Raw genomic sequence first — 17,138 nt, 5'->3', positions numbered from 1 at the left:
GCAATTTGTAGGCAAAGTTATTCGAAAAATATGGCTTTAAGCAGCACATGTCCACGCCCCGGTATCCGCAGGGTAATGGGTAGGTCGATGCGCCCAACAAAACCATCCTCGACTGCCTTAAGAAGTCCATCTCAAACAAGAAGGGCAAGTGGCTAGATGAGCTCCCCAATGTTCTATGGGCATATCACACCACCAAGAGATGAGCAACTGGTGAAACTTGATTCTCCATAGCATATGGCTTTGAGGCAATAATTCCTCCCAATGTCATAGTGTTAAGCATCAGCACTGTATTGCCGAATTTAGAGTAGAACGAGAAGAAGATGGCCATAAACTTAGACCTGACAGAGGAAGAGCGGAAGAAGGTTATCACCCACATTGCGACATATCAACAATAGCTCATCTCCAACTATAACAAGATGGCAAAGATCCGGCAATTCCAGCCAGGAGACTAAGTCCTCAGAAAAGCCTTCATCACCACCCAACATGAAAGCTCCAAAAAGATGGCTCACACCTGGAAAGGTCAGTACAAAATCATCCGAGTGGGCAGATGGCAGCTACACCCTCACCACCATGAGCGACCAAGATATCGAAAAGTAGTGGAATGTCTACAACCAGAGAAAGTACTACGTGTTACCTCACACTATTCCTTGGACCTTGTTCAAGATAAATAAAGTTCGAAGACTTAAGCAGCTCGACTAACAGGACCTCGCACGTCAATGATTATCAGTTGTTATGCCATTGCTGCCTACCGGCAAAGTTAATAAATTTCTCTATTCTCAATGAAGATCGAATGAATTATTCACAAGCTTGGGCCGAATGCATAAACAAACTGACCACCCCTATGACAAGCAGAAGATGCCCCTACCCTTGCAGACATGGCTTATGCTCTCCAATCAGGAAAGGGTAAACTAATCTGAAATATCCAAACGTGGATGGGTAGTATGACTACTTAGTTTTCCTTGAATGCAGAAACTACCTGAGTCGGACGACTCCCATTGGCTAAGATAGTTCTTCCCCTGGAATATAATTAGCTGACTGAAAGATTCAATTTCGCGGGATCCCAGGTCTCTAACCGGAAAAGACACTAAGTGCCCATGACTTGACATGCAAGTCTTCATGAACGTAGCTTAGTTTTAAAGTGTTGCAATACTAGTTAAGTGACTTGCGAAAGCAAGTTACAACTTGGAAGGATATAGCCTCTGAGGCGCGATTCCACCTGTACCTCACACCTAAAACGCCTCTGAAAGTCAGGGACAACGCCTGAAGTGGTCATGTAGGTCATTTACTTCTGTAAGTAAGATGTCCGACCGACGGCCCGACGACTGGCAGCCTAAGGCAATCCGTAAGATGAGACTTACACCTGCTATGACTACGTGGACTCGTCTGCTTATTTAAAAGCAGTGCTTCTGGCTGACGGTCTACGATATAAGTTTTGCAGGGACTAAGCCGAAATATACAACTATAAGGGCCTCGTGAATTTCCTTTGCTTTCTACTAGAAGTAAGTGTCCGGTTCCATAAGTTAAAAATTTCGCAGCACACCCTAGGAGGGCAAAAGCTCAAGAAGCCACCAAAATCGAGGTACAACTATAACAACTACGCGGATCTCCTTTGCTTTCTACAAGAAGCGAGTGTTCAACCAACGGCTCTATAAGTTAAAAATTTTGTAGCACGCCCCTGAAGGGTCAAAGCTCAAAAAGCCACTAAAGCCGAAGTACGACTATAACAGCTACGTGGATATCCTCTGCTTTCTACAAGAAGCAAGTGTCTGGCCGACAGCTCTATAAGTTAAAAACTTCACAACATGCCTCGAGATGGCCAAAGCTTGAGAAGCCATTCAAAGCCGAAATATGACTATAGTAGCTATGCGGACTCTTCTGCTTTCTATGAGAAGCACGAGTCAGACCACCGGCACTATAAGCTAAAAGTTTCCCATTACTCCCAGGGAGGGCTAAGGCTCGTGAAGCCATTCGAAGTCGAGATCCGCAACTATAGTAACTACGCGAACTCACCTGCTTCCTACAGAGGCGATGAGTTTGGCCGCCGACTCTATAAGTTAGAAATCTTGCATTTTTTTCCTCTTATAGGTAAAGCTCTTGGAGCCCCGAAGATGAAACTAAAACCTAAGTGATGACGTGAGATCGACTGATTGCCCCAGCCGACCGTCTTAGGATAAAGTTTTGCAAAAAATATGGCAAAAGAGAAAGATGAAGCAAAACAAGGAAAGCTGTTTATTAAATTTCTAGCAAATTGATAAATCAGCTCGAAGGCCAATAAAGTTCAAATAAAGCATAACAAAAAGGAAAATAAGAACATTCCTAAGTCTAAGAAAAAAGACTACTCCTCGGTAGCTTGCGTAACCACTGGTCCCTCGACTGTTATGCCTTCATCAGCCGCATCATTCTTAGCATCCAAAGCTTTCATCAACTCATCCTTAACCACCCCTGCCCGGACTACTTGACCCTCAGCTGCTCCACCAAAGGTAGCCTCAAACGAGAAATCAAGCAGATCAACTGGAGAAATGGAGAGAGTCTCCAAGTCCTTCTCGGAAAACTCATAGTCTGACGACATGCCGTGAAAATAGTTTACATAGCGAAGCTTGTAGAAATCGACCTGACAAAAAGCAAGCGCCACTGCATGACCAGCTTTCTTAACACATCCCAGACCGGCTTTGCCATAGCATGATATTGTCCGCTTTGGGCCCTAACCACACCCTTATTGTTTTGTTTCTAGGAACTTACATGAGAACTTCCCAATGGAGAAAGTCTCCAAGTCCTTCTCGGAAAACTCATAGTCTGACGACATGCCGTGAAAATAGTTTACATAGCCAAGCTTGTAGAAATCGACTTGACAAGAAGCAAGCGCCACTGCGTGACCAGCTTTCTTAACACATCCCAGACCGGCTTCGCCATAGCATGATATTGTCCACTTTGGGCCCTAACCACGCCCTTATGGTTTTGTTTCTAGGAACTTACATGAGAACTTCCCAATGGGTCTCTCATCCTAAGAATGCTCTCGCCCGAACTCGCTTAACTTCGGAGTTCCAATAGAATCCGAAGCCAATAAGTTCCCAAAATGCCTCGTGTTATAGGGAAGGGAGCATGTACATGTAAGGCACATCACCCCCTTTCCGTTGGGCGATGTGGGATGTTACAATCCACCCCTCTTTGGGGCCCGACGTCTTCGTCGACACACTCTCACCACACGACAGAGTGGCTTTGATACCATTCTGTCACATCCCAGGTCGGCTCCACCGTAACACAATATTGTCCGCTTTGGGCCCCAGCCACGCCCTCACGGCTTTATTTCTGGGAGCTCACATGAGAACTTCCCAGTGGGTCACCCATCCTGGAAATGCTCTCGTTTGAACTCGTTTAACTTTGAAGTTCTAATGGAATCCGAAGCCAATGAATTCCTAAAATGCCTTGTGTTATAGGGAGAAGAGTATGTACATATAAGGCACATCACCCCCTCTCCGTTGATTGATATATGATGTTACATTTCTCATTCTTCAGCTGCACATTCTCTTGAACAAGCCCAATATAAGCACCATTGCAGCTTATCCAGTTCCTTTCTCAGGTTCTCGCTAGCATATAGTGCACCTTACATATCTATTTCCTTAGACTCAAGCTTACTAGCAACCTCCTTACTCAAGCTTACTAGCAACCTCCTTGAGACGAGACACTTCAGCATGCATAAAGACAAGCTCTTCGTCCTTGGCAAAATAAGTAGATCATAGCTTCAAATTGACACATTCAAGGTCCTTGACCACAAGAGAAACACGACAGACTTTCTTCTTTATGCTTCTAACATCGCCTGAGTCACACTAAGCTTAGCCTTCAAATGGGTGACCTCCTGATGAGCGGTCTCCAACTGCATAGAAGTGGGGGTAGAGACATAAGACCAATTCTTAGCACACTTGAAAGCATCATAATCAACGCGCACAGACTTAGTTGCAAGGATCAAAGTCTTATGCATTGTAGCAATCAGGGAGGACCTCCTCGAGTAGGCAAGACGCTCTGCAAACAAGTTTGAGCGGATAACAATTTTCCCGACACTATTAATGAACTTGGCGCATACATCAACATCCTCAAGCAGGTTAGTCTTCAACAGTGGACAAACCTTAAGAAACTCTTCAGCCTCAAACTCGGTGGATCTTTCACAACTGCCTATTCGAGCAGACTTCCCCTTCTCAGCAGAAAAATCAGTCGCAACGGAAGAAGAAACAGACCCAGGTGCCACCTTAGTAGTAAAATCCACCTTCCCGCTCTTCATAGCAACAAGTCTCTTAGAAGCTGAACCGGACTTAGCTTCCGACGGGCGCTTCGACATAAACCCGAACACTGGGGGCACTACCGAACCTTTTCGCCAGGCAAGCCATTTAACAATGGATGTGGTCATCTTCAGAGCAGTAGGTTTTACAGGTTCAGGCTCAACGGAATTTTTCGTCCCCTTTGGAGAAGTCAGATCAATGACAAGCCTCTCAGCAGCAAACGAGCCCCCATAAACAGCAGAAGAAATCTTTGGCTTCTTCTCAACCCAAGGCTCACAAGCAAGTGAGGAAAATCTTTTATTTCCACCCTCATTAGCAGTAGGCTCTACAACAGTGATCGGACGAGCAAACGTCTCATCCTTTATCAGTTTTATCTTTTCCCTCGGAAGCAGCTCGTCTTTCTCCTAACAAAGATGACTAAGCAGCCAGTGCCACTCATGGTACTCAGTAGGAATGCCCAAGGCGATGTGCACTTTCTTCATATTAGCCGAAGTTCTTGAAGTTGAGCCAAATTCTGAATCTACACAAAGTAAGAATGACAATTAGTAAGCTGAAGTCATGGAGCAGCTCAACAAAAAATTCAAGTAGGCCAGGAATGAAGCAGTTTACTTACCAATGACAAAGACGGTTGGGACACGCAGCTTAGGAGAAAAGTCAGACTCCTACTCTCTACTAACCTCCAAGGTGTCTCTCACACACTCATGATCACCTTTGCAGGAAGCATCAAGCAGTCTATGACGAAATCTCAGCTACCCTACACCTTATTTGTGGCCAATTTCGAATAAGTACCAGAACTCATTTATGGTCAAGCCAAGATCAAAGAACCTGCTTAAGTTCGAAAACCCTACCATTGCACGAACTACATTCGGGGAGCACTGAGCATGTGTGCATTTCATGGAGCATATCACCTCCTGGAAAAGATGTGGCATGAGAAAAGTAAATCCCAACATGAAGTAATACAGATGGAATTTAATAGCCTTCTTCCTAGGAATGGTGCCTTCACTGTATAGTTCATGGCCGCTATCATCTTTCACCTGCTTGATGCGAACCCTTAATGGAATCGCATGCTTGTACAAGCCTCAAGAAAATCCTGAAACAGCTGATCGGAATTGATCTTGACATGCGCAGCCTTGAAATAGCCCACCTTGCCGGATGAACCACCTTGACGATACAAAGGTGGAAGATATTCGTCACTTTTGCGATCGGAGGAAGACATCTCAAAGTCCCTACAAAATGTACGAAGGAAAATATTTAAAAAGTAGCTCAAAAAATAAAATAAAAATTAAAAAAGACCGCGAGCCTAGCGCCTCTGCGCCAAGCCACATAGCCCTCACACTCTCTCTCAACACTAGCCCAAGTTGTAGGAGCCCAGCAACAGGCCAAGCCCCATGGTCCAAACCAGGCTCTCCCTCTCTCTCATGCCCAGTGCTCCACGGCACGGCCTAAAAGGCCACAGGACCATAAAAGGCCCAAGGCCACACAACTCAACACGCCAGCAAGAGACCCAACCCATACCGGTCTCTCTTTCATTCATCTCTCACCTGCACGGACCTGTGCCTAGCAGCTTTGAAGGTCCGGCCTCCCCGCGCCCCAGCGCGCCTATCTTTTTGGCTTGAACCGAGCTAAGCCATTGGCCCACGCCAGCCGACTCCCTTGCTGCACCACCGTGGTAACCCTGCCATGTGTCTCACACATCCTCGGCCCCCACCGAGCCAATTTTTCAAGTCCCAAGATTCCCAAAAAATTCAAGAAAAGGAAAATTCAAATTTTCTTACGTTTGGTGTGGCACGGAGAAGAAGAACAACAATGAGAGACGACTCTTTACAAGAGCAAGAGAATAAGAAAGCTAGGGAAGGGGGAAGAAAATTTTCTTCTGGCTTCTCTTCTTTGTTGGAATGATGATTGCTCTCTAAATTTATTTAATCCCCTGCTTAAGGCAAAATTAAAAAGTTATTGGGGGCAATTGGTTTCTTTTTCGTAGAAGAAGTCTATCTCGAAATCAAGAAAGGAGATCAAGTTCAAATTGAGAAACAACTCTACAAGCCCATGCGACTTAGGATTTCTACAGCTACTGCCCTTTTTCCTATGTGCAGCTCAGCAGGTGTGAGGGTATTTGTGGAGCCAAAAATAATCCCAAAAATTCTAGAGGCGACAAGTGGACTTTTGCTCAAGAAAGACAAGATTGCCCTCAATAAATAGGCAGGTTCCTCAAGTACTCCCACGTGCAGCTCACATCCCTAAAGGTCCCAGCAGCTGAATACGACTGCCTACAGCTCACCTGCCCTTGGCAGGGAAAAGTCAAAGCATGAAAGATAAGGATTAATTACCCAAATCATTCCCAATTGAAGATTGACTCCAATCAAGTAATCCATATTTAAATCAATTAAGGATAATTACTCCATTATTTCTAGATATTATTTCCTATTTAATATCTTGAGAATATTTCTCCATAATCCTTGGCCAATAGGATGCCGCCATGTGTAGGGTAAAACCCTAACACTATGGTCGGCCCTCTCCCCTATATATACAACATATTCTACCAAATTTCAGGAGCTTTGGCTACACTAAAAAAGCCCTAAACACTTTACTCTCTCTCAGAGAAACTGACTTAGGCATTGGAGATCTATTGGCCTAACCCCCCTACCTCGTGGGTGCATGAGGCTTAGGTCCTTGATCAAAGGTTATGGTTGTTTTGCAGGTGCATTTTCGTTAAGACTGAAGACAGCGGAAATTTACGTCGACACCGTCATCTTAACTTTGGGAGGAACAATGGCCTACTATAATGTATCCCACAAAGTAGAAAATTGGTTGCAAGAGGATGAAGAAGATGAAGATAGAGAGGGAGGAAGGATCCACTACTGAGCCACATAATAGGCACTTTTAACGGTAAATTTGCCCTTTTTATCATAGTGCATCAATACAACTTTAACACCTCATTAATGGTTTGGACTGACACCCTAGGTAACATATTCAAATAAAAAACAAGTCGTCGATAACTCACGTTGACAACCTACAAAATATACCTCTAAAACGAAATCTATTTGATTTACTGCTTAAATTGACAACTCGACAACATAATATTCAAAGTTGTATTTTACCTAAAACTAGAATAAAATCTTTTTTATCATGGTCTTTCCAGCCGCCCCAAAGGGCGGCTCTTCTCCCGTCCTTTATGGCGCCTTCTTCGCCTTTGGTGGTGGCTACTCTACCCTTTGTGGCGCCAACTCTCCTTCCCCAAGTTGAGCTTTCTTCTCTCCCACTCCTCTGCCTCCTCCATCAAAATCTTCCGCCCTGTCAACCCAAGCTTTGTTGTCCGTTGCTTTTCCCTTACATCCCCCACTCCCTTGGGCTTGCACTCCCATACTCATCCCAGATATGACATGGCATTCCTGCCTTGCCCCAAATCACATGCTCAATGACTCTCCAGTATGCCAAAGTTTTTCTTTGCTACAGATCTCTCTAGTATTCACCACGTACCTCCTCTCTTCCCCATCTCTCTCAACCACACTTTAGTGGGTTGTAGAATTATGCCTTAACAGATTTTGGATCCCAGGATCATATTGTATTTTATTTGTCGACATATTATGTGCGTGAATATATCCTCATTTTGGCATGATTGCTCTTTTCCTTGTCTTCAGACTTGTTTTTACGATGGCAATGTTTCTTTTCCTTGTCTTAATTGTTTTTACGATGGCAACATTTTTTGCAATCGCGTCGACTATGTAGGGTTTGATATATTTTATTTTTTGTCAAACGATAAATTTTGTTAGATTAGATGTTAAATTAGCAACCGAAGTTCGACACATTTCTACCACTATAGTAATAGTGGCCACTTGTAGGGTTTGATGTATTTTGAGCTACTACTTTTTTTTATTTTGCCATACAATAGATTTGTTAGATTAGGCCGTCATGCAAAAACTCAACACATTTCCACTACTACAGTAAAGTGCCACTTGTAGGGTTTGATGTATTTTGAGCTTCTACTTTTTATTTTATTTTGCCAAACAATAGATTTGTTAGATTAGGGAATCGACGATATTTGAACCCACATTATGGTGCAACGACAACGCTCTTCTCCACCACTGTAGTAAACTGCCACTTGCAAACTTTTTGTTTTGGACTTAATAAAATGCATTCTCATTAAAAGGGTGATATCGGCTGATGTATCTTTCTTTTTGCTATTTGTATTTGGGGCATTTTTAATTCTTTAATAAAATGCATTCTCATTAAAAGAAGGAAACTGTTATTAACATTCCAAAAATCTCATTCTATACTCCTCATAAATGTATATTTCTTTTTAATTATAGAAAATTTAAAGTACCAAATAATATTTTTGTAATACTAATAACAATTCCCTAAAAGAAAAGGTTATATTTTACCTATTTTGTTTTGTAGAAAACCCGAAATCCCAAGAAGTACATTTATAGGGAGTCGGGAGACGCGTTTCTTTTACCTTATTTCCAGCGGCGACTCACGGAATTTAAAAAGCAAGCAAAACATACCATTTACTACTCACTCTTTCCTTCTGTCTGTATTTGCTTCCATTACTTTCACACGCCAACTTGTTTTTCTCCAACTATTTTTTCATCATCGCACATATCACCCTTTGAATCTCTCTCAAATCTCAAACCATTTGGTTTCACTTTTACTTGTTTTCCATACTCCTGCAGAACATGTAACTGTTTCTCTGCATATACAGGTAATACCCAAAGCTGTACGTCGAACACTATGGTTTGATTTCTTCTTTTTGTTTTTGTTTTGATTTTTTAATGCTTAATTTCTGTTGTTTTTGGTTTCCTGGTCATGATCTGTTGGTGGGTTTCTCTTGAATCTCTGTTTGGTTGCTGAGAAAATTAGTTTGAGTTGAATAAAAGGAAAGAAAAGTGGAAAAACTCTAACTTGGTCCCATATACTTGCATTTGGCTTTGCGGGTTTTTTTTTCTTCTAAAAATTAAGTACTTTCTTTTGCTTATTTTCTGAGCAACCAAACAGAGCATTATTGCGTTTGTGACTGACCCAATTTCTTAGATTGTCAACTATCTGGAAATTTTCATTGGTAGCATCTATTGGTATCATATAGGATCTCAGTTTAATTTGATTTGGTTAAATGCTAGGCAGATCAAGTAATTGTTTTTCACTATAGTTTGCTAAACATAGACAGTTAGACTGCTGAATTTTGCTTTTTCCCACTTTAATTAAGCTTTTATTTTGATTGAAAACTGTTGGGTTTTTATTCCATCGTGCCCCAGAAAATAAATTCAGATAAAAGATTAATACCAACTGTTATTTTTCTCTTATTACTGTTACAAGGGTTTTAAATTCATAAATAGTATAATTAGTCAATGCTTATTCAATGTTAGTTTCCTGTCCAAAATTGGAAATGGAAGCTAGAATAGTATACCAGAATGTTCTCTTTTGAACAATTTGGAGTTTGTATTTGATTATTTTGATTGCCATGAATTTCAAACAAATTGTTTGGAATCAACCTCACAACTTTGAAGTTCATGACGTTGATATCTTAGTAGGCTATAAACAAGTGGCGCCTTCTTTTGTTTTTGCTAAGTTATCAGATTGGCATTTTTCAGGTCTTTTATTGGGATGGATAATTGACCAGACAGTAAAGTATAGTTGAGAAGATGAAGGCCGAGCCAGTTGTGCTTATTGTTGGATTATCTATAGGGGTAGTGATTGGAGTGCTTTTGGCAATTTCTGGATTCTTCTGCATTAGGTACCATAGGAGGCGCTTGCAGATAGGGAATAGCAGTTCTCGGAGGGCAGCAACTATTCCTATTCGTGCTAATGGTGCTGACTCTTGTACTATATTGTCAGACTCGACACTTGGTCCGGATTCGCCTGTAAGATCTGGACAGAATGGTAAATCCTTCTGGCATGAAGGATTTAAGAAGAGTAATGTGGTCTCAATGTCTGGAATTCCCGAGTATTCTTACAAGTAATGTTTCCAGAAAACCTATTCCTCTCATGTACCTTACTTCTTGATTTAGAATCTTACATGATTGTCTTTCTATCATATCCTATATCATTATCCGTGATGAGAATGTTTGGTATGATTGATTCAGAACTTTGCATGTACGAATCCTAAATTACCTAGCATTGGCACTTTTGAAAACAGGCACCATTTCTATCCTGTTTATGGGAAATATGGTACATTCTATCTTTAGAATGTTAGTGATAATATGAATTGACTAACCGGTAATCGCTAAATAATGAGCCTGCATGCTTATTCTAAACATTTGAACGCCAGATAATCAATCTATGTGAATAGGGTGGATAGCTTGAATTCTTATCAGCGGAATGGTAATTTGATATGCATGTAAAACACGGATACAACACAATCACAAAGGCTTTATATGCCTAGATATTTACTGTGGTTTGCTTCAACTGTTATGTGAGATACCAAATGCTGTACATCTATAATTGCAAAATTGATTAGCTAGGTCCACACCATATTGTATTCTCGTAAGATGATACACACTGGTAAATAATCCGCCTGATTCATCATGAAATTTTTGGTGTGTCTTTCTTCCAAAGTCTTAACTGCTTAGTACTCCTTAATATATTATTCTTTTTAAAAGAGATGCAACTTATTTTGCACACTTAAGGCCTCGATCTTCTTTCCCATTTGGTTTATTAATTTTTTGTTAATGGGGTTCATACAGGGATCTGCAGAAAGCAACATATAACTTTACAACATTGATAGGGCAAGGTGCATTTGGTCCTGTGTACAAAGCTCAGATGTCAACAGGTGAGACTGTCGCTGTTAAAGTGCTTGCAACTGATTCTACGCAAGGGGAGAAAGAATTCCAGACAGAGGTAGTGATTGTTTAATGGTTAATAATTTACTAGTTATATGCCCCGATTATGAGTTATTGATTAATGGTATAAATTTATCGGAAATGTGTTTAAATGTTTGGGAGCTTGGTGAAATATAAGAAAGTTAATCCACTTACAGATATTTTCAGGAGATTTGTTTTTGGAGAATTTGGAAAATCATAAACATGCTTAATGTCATGTAATAGTTTTCCTTTTTAAGTTAATCCACTTCGTCTGTTGTAGTCCCTCACATTCGTTCTTTTCTTTCCCCTTCAGGTTAAGCTATTGGGAAGGTTGCATCACCGAAACCTCGTGAACTTAATTGGATATTGTGCAGAGAAAGGCCAACATATGCTTATATATGTCTACATGAGTAAAGGCAGTTTGGCCTCTCATTTATATAGTAAGATGGCTGTCAACTTCAAATTGTTCATTTTAATATAACATATTAGATTTATCACACAGTATGAACTCCAGTCGATATGCATATATAAGATCGTTACCTGAGAATAGCATGGTTTTCTTTACGTAGGTGAAAAGCATGAGCCATTGAGCTGGGATTTGAGAGTTCTAATAGCTCTAGACGTAGCAAGGGGCTTGGAGTATCTTCATGATGGAGTAAGTAAATCGTATTGTGTGACACAGAAAATTTCATCTCTGCCTGGGTATGCCTGCACATGGTTTTATTCATGCCAAAGGTGTTTACTCATCTATTTTGCACTTTTTTACTTCAGGCAGTTCCTCCTGTAATACACCGTGATATTAAATCATCCAATATTCTGTTGGACCAATCCATGAGAGCTAGGGTATGTCTTCCAACTTTTCTATAATTGTTTCCAACTGCAGATTCTGAAATAATATTGTGTGGTGTGAAGAGGAAATATTTGATTTACTTCCTTTCCAAATATTGAAAATTTTCTTGCTTTTTGGATTTTCGCTTAATATATGTAGTTAAAACAATAAAAGGTTAGGCTTCCAATTGAGATATTATAGAGGGTTATGTTGGATCAAGCAGGTTGCTGATTTTGGACTTTCAAGAGAAGAAATGGTGGATAAACATGCAGCTAATATTAGGGGAACTTTTGGTTATCTTGATCCTGAATATATATCTACCAGGAATTTCACCAAGAAAAGTGACGTTTACAGCTATGGAGTTTTGCTCTTTGAGCTCATAGCTGCAAGAAATCCTCAACAGGGTTTAATGGAATATGTTGAACTTGTAAGAAATCTCTCTCTCTCTCTCTCTCTCTCTCTCTCTCTCTCTCTCTCTCTCTCTCTCTCTCTCTCTCTCTCTCTCTCACTGCATATGCGCACTTATCATTCACACTCACACACAGAGGTTATCCAAAATAAACAGGAAACTGGAACACAAGGAATTCCGATATTGAAGTAATCTGACCCTGTGACAACATGGAACCTAAGAACATAGTAGACTACCATATACTATTTTTGCAGATGTACTTGTCCACTTGAATCCCAATAGTGCTGTTTACTTTGCACATCAAATGATATTTCTGTATGAAAAATAGGCTGCGATGAATACAGAGGGGAAACTTGGGTGGGAAGAAATTGTGGATTCGCGTCTTAATGGGAGTTTCCATGTGCAAGAGCTCAACGAAATGGCAGCTCTGGCATATAAATGTGTCAGTCGTGCACCCAAAAAAAGACCTTCCATGAGAGACATCGTACAAGTGCTATCGCGGATGCTCAAAATGAGGCACAACAGGAATCATGTGAAATCCTTGTCATCTGTAACGGATGAAGGCACAACTGACGTGAACCAACCAGAAACCAGAATCCAAATGACCGAACACCACAGAGAGGAGTCTGTGGACAGCCTAGCCGATACCTATGAAGTATAGACGCTGGCTTCCCCATTTTTTCCTTTTTTTTTTCTTTCTTATTTCTTGGTTTTTCGGGTTTGCTTTTTTGATACATGTGCAGTCTTTGGGCTTTAGAACTAGTGGATTTCGAGTAGTTAATATTTCTGGTCGAGTGACACTGGTTTTCGGTTCAACATTCGACCCTGTTACATATCCATTTCTCTCTTCCTCCCTGTTTTACTCAGATGACAGATTTCTAGATTTATGTATCATACTTTACAATGGAAATGAAGGAAAAGTTGATACGCTTTTGAACTTATTTCCCATTATTTTCACTGTTTGCATAATTTATAATTTTTGTTTCTTATTGGAAGCAAACCTTCCACCAACAAAAAAAAAAAGAAAAAAAAGTTAGGAACAACCGATGATTGTGCTATAATGGCAAAATAATACTGCACTTCCGTTGTCTCTTTATGCACTTCTTTTTTTATCTTAGTTTCTTTTTCTTACAAATCTTCAGACAAAGAAAAAAGAATGCGGAAATCATTCCTGTTCTAATATACATGGTTAAGTTTTGGGTGTCCAAAGACGACTCTATGTCCACAAAATCGCTCTAGTTTGGTACGTTGGACTTTTTCAAAATAAATAATCATTCACATTACTTATAAAATAAATTATTATTGACACTCTAAGATCTAAGTGTACACTTGTCATATTAGAGTATTTTTCTTTCTAAATATCGAAATTTTGAAGTATTTAAGTACATTTTTGGAATTCTAATAACAATTATTCAAATCCAATATTAACGGCCGAAGAGATTTACGAATCCACCAAAATTTGGGCTGGGCTTTACCCTCCATGCATATGTCAGCTTACCACAAAACCCACCAAAAGACCAGCTACGGCGTCGTTTGATCCCAATCCAATCCTATTGTAAATTTACACTCTCTCTGTCTCTCTGTATTATCCATTTCGCAGTCACATTCATAGCCAAGCAACGAAAATGGCAGCCATGGCTGCACTTCAGAGCTCCATGACCTCTCTTTCTCTCTCCTCTAACTCCTTCCTCGGCCAACGCCTCTTCCCCCCAACTCTTTACCCTGTCCCGGTACGTTTTACTTTCTCCCCCAATTCTTATATCAAATATAAAATATTTACATATACCTCTATATATGCATGTATTTTGCTGCATTTAAGTTCTTTGCCTGTAACAGTGAAGTGGGTTTTGCTTAAACTGAACACTCTTTGTTACAGTGATTTCTGCAAATTGATGTGATTTTATTTTTCTTTGTGGAATTGAATTCCTCTATTAATATGCAAAAATGGGGGTTCTACAAATAGGTGAAGTGAAAAGGAGATTGATAAATTTTAATGTATTTGAAGTATTTGAAGAAACTGCACCTCCTTTGGTTATGGTTCTGACATTGTTTGAAGTGAATAAAAAACAGATGAAGGAATTGGTTGAACAGTTTTAGTGGTAAACGAAGGTTTCCGGTAGAATATTTCGAATTTGTGATGGATATAAGAAATTAAGAACACAATTTTGTGTATAAGATTTAGAAATAGGGCCTTTAAGTACTTTGTTTCTTAATAACTTCTGATACAATTTCTGTATTTTATCCCCACTACCTAATAATGACAATGTGCTAATGCCCTAATCAATGATTTGGGGTTTTCCGGGTTTATAAGTAGCCCTATATTAGTGGATAATAATGTTTATACTTGATTTCATTGACATAAGACTGAGTTGTATGAAATGAACGTTTAGCTGGAGTGAGCTTTCGGTTTACATAGTCATAAGCGGGGCTTTCTGAACTCTACATACTGATCGTGACACACATATCGGTTCATTCTGTTAGAATAATTTCATTTCTTTTCAGAGTTTTTGTGTTAACGCCTCCAGTAGATGGGATCTCGTAAAGTTTTTCACTAAACGTGTCATGTTGAATTTTGATACTATATTTTAATTTTACTAGCAAGTTTCTTAAAAAGAATCTGATATGTTTTCCAAGCCTGTAATTCTGCATGGATTTTCTTTTATGTTTTGTTCTTTCTTGTCATCTCAAAGAAACAAAATTTGATACCGTCAAGGTGATGGTAATTGTTTTTATGCCATTCACATTGTAGTTTGAGTTTGAATTACTCTGATCACTGGGTGGACAAAAGAGAAACATTCGTAACAATTTATCTGCTTTTTTTGTGCGCAGGCCAAGGTAACAGTAAAGCCTTGCCTCATCGTCGTGAAGGTTAGTATCACGAGTCCTATCTATTTTCTCTGCCTATACTATCAGAATCTGATGCATGTATAGTTGAATTGCTAACTTACTAGCTTCTAGAAAGTGATGCTTCTGCTTGTTTGTAGCTGGATAAGATGAAAGCAATCTTCAAGCATGTAATTTGATTTGTAATATCTGCTGACACGCACCACTAAGTGGGATATTCTGACAGTAATCACAAAGAAGGCGTTTCATTGCAACTATTTCACGATTGGGGTGGAGAGTCTTTTATCTTGATATGCTGGCTAAACCAAGAAAACGTTATTTCAATTTCTGGTTTGCATAATTTAGTATCTTTTTCTTTTTAAAAAGCTGTTTTTGGTAAATGGGATATGATGTAGCATATTAGGGCTGTTCATCTCCTGAAGTATTGCTTTTTTCGTCGTCTGGCAGCTCAAAAGATGGGAGCGGAAGGAATGCAAGCCAAACAGCCTTCCAGTTTTGCACAAAATGCATGTTAAGGTTGGGGATACAGTGAAAGTCATATCGGGACATGAAAAGGGTAAAACTGGAGAGGTAACAAAGATCTTTAAGCACAATAGCACCGTGATAGTGAAGGAAATAAACTTGAAGACGAAGCATATGAAGAGCAGGGAAGAGGGAGAACCAGGACAGATTCTTAAGGTTCTTTTTCTTTCGTGAACCTTGGAGCCGTCAACTTTTGTTTCCTTGCTTACTAGTTTCATTTAATTACAAATAAACATTTTAAATTTCATATTCCAGGTAGAAGGAGCTATACACAGCTCGAACGTGATGCTTTTCTCGAAAGAAAAGAATGTAGCAAGTCGGGTGGGTCATAAAATTCTGGAAAATGGACAACGAGTTCGCTACCTCATCAAAACTGGTGAAATAATAGATAGCACCGAGAACTGGAAAAAATTGAAGGAAGAAAAAAAGAAAACTGAAGAAGCCGTCACTGCTGCGTAAGGATCCAATTCTTGCCTGAACGCGCTGTAGATTAGAAACTCCGGATGTATTAATATCATTTTGTAAGTTTGTATTTGGTTTCTCTTGAATGATGCACAGCAGCTGAGTGATATAAATTTGTTTATCTGTGTTGGTTGAATGCGACATTAGAATGTTGATCGTCCTCCAAAACGTGCAAGTTATCTTTTGAATGCATTGAGACTGAGCACGCCGGACTTGGTCATTTGGAACACAGATTTGTCATGAGGGATTGTTCTTCATGCACTCTACACCTTTGGTGCCTAGGATTATGTAGGATTGGAGATAACTCGGTAGATTCAATATTGTAGAAAGAAGTGGAGCTAATTTCCAAATTTGGCAAAGTTGAAGGTAGCAGATGGATTGAGATTGGGAGAGTTAAGTTTCATTCGTCTAAAGAGCTCGTCTGGTTAGTGCTTTTAAATGATTGAAAGCATTTTTAGAAAAAATGTTTTTTGGGTTTTACTCTCATAATATTTTCAATACGGCTTATATGTTGATTAAATGATCTCAAACTTTTATTAATTCTTTACACATATGATTTTGACATTATAATAGTACCAATTAGCATTGGCGGACCCATTAAGAGGCGGGATGGGTCAGCTGACCCTCCCAACTTTGGCAAATCTCTATACAAGACATGAGTGCTGTCCCTTTTAAGCTTAGAATTGTCCTTGATGTATGCCCTTTAACTGCTCGATGAAATGCCTCGATGAACATTGGGCAGGGCAAGGCATTATGGGCAGCGCGCAACTGATCATTAACTATTTTTGTGTAGAAATTTGTGAACTAAATCTCATTTTATAATTATTTGAAACACTTCACCTGATGTACCATCTCAAGAGTTATTATAAAAATATATTGCGTGAAATAAATTTTTTTAACATATTCTTGAAGAGTAATGCTAGAGAGACTAAATGATAGGGTTGTTGTTAATTAACGTGCTTATTTTTTATTAGTGACATATCATTCAGTTTACAAATTTAATTTGA

General features: G+C 39.7%; 2 protein-coding genes across 2 annotated transcripts; both read left to right on the top strand.

Moving 5' to 3' along the window:
- Window positions 1-8,731: 8,731 nt before the first annotated feature.
- Window positions 8,732-13,244, top strand: LOC126616773 (calcium/calmodulin-regulated receptor-like kinase 1). Its single transcript, XM_050284882.1, has 8 exons — window positions 8,732-8,970; window positions 9,857-10,221; window positions 10,949-11,102; window positions 11,379-11,505; window positions 11,635-11,720; window positions 11,837-11,908; window positions 12,118-12,321; window positions 12,632-13,244. The coding sequence occupies exons 2-8, from the start codon at window positions 9,908-9,910 to the stop codon at window positions 12,962-12,964; spliced, it is 1,290 nt and encodes a 429-aa protein (XP_050140839.1). The 5' UTR covers window positions 8,732-8,970; window positions 9,857-9,907; the 3' UTR covers window positions 12,965-13,244.
- Window positions 13,245-13,845: 601 nt separating this feature from the next.
- On the top strand, window positions 13,846-16,291 carry LOC126615189 (50S ribosomal protein L24, chloroplastic-like). Its single transcript, XM_050282949.1, has 4 exons — window positions 13,846-14,033; window positions 15,133-15,171; window positions 15,595-15,825; window positions 15,925-16,291. The coding sequence occupies exons 1-4, from the start codon at window positions 13,929-13,931 to the stop codon at window positions 16,126-16,128; spliced, it is 579 nt and encodes a 192-aa protein (XP_050138906.1). The 5' UTR covers window positions 13,846-13,928; the 3' UTR covers window positions 16,129-16,291.
- Window positions 16,292-17,138: the final 847 nt, after the last annotated feature.

The sequence above is a fragment of the Malus sylvestris genome, chromosome 3 (genome assembly GCF_916048215.2).
Source record: "Malus sylvestris chromosome 3, drMalSylv7.2, whole genome shotgun sequence".
In the NCBI taxonomy this organism is placed as follows: Eukaryota; Viridiplantae; Streptophyta; class Magnoliopsida; order Rosales; family Rosaceae; genus Malus; species Malus sylvestris.
This window is presented reverse-complemented; position numbering and strand designations above follow the sequence as displayed.

Excerpts from the sequence above, each read along its gene's own strand:
- LOC126615189 (XM_050282949.1), top strand. The coding sequence starts at position 13,929 with ATGGCAGCCATGGCTGCACTTCAGAGCTCCATGACCTCTCTTTCTCTC. Across the intron at positions 15,172-15,594 it reads CTTGCCTCATCGTCGTGAAG|CTCAAAAGATGGGAGCGGAA; the intron begins GTTAGTATCACG and ends GTCGTCTGGCAG. Across the intron at positions 15,826-15,924 it reads AACCAGGACAGATTCTTAAG|GTAGAAGGAGCTATACACAG; the intron begins GTTCTTTTTCTT and ends TTCATATTCCAG.
- LOC126616773 (XM_050284882.1), top strand. The coding sequence starts at position 9,908 with ATGAAGGCCGAGCCAGTTGTGCTTATTGTTGGATTATCTATAGGGGTA. Across the intron at positions 10,222-10,948 it reads ATTCCCGAGTATTCTTACAA|GGATCTGCAGAAAGCAACAT; the intron begins GTAATGTTTCCA and ends GGGTTCATACAG. Across the intron at positions 11,909-12,117 it reads ACCAATCCATGAGAGCTAGG|GTTGCTGATTTTGGACTTTC; the intron begins GTATGTCTTCCA and ends TGGATCAAGCAG.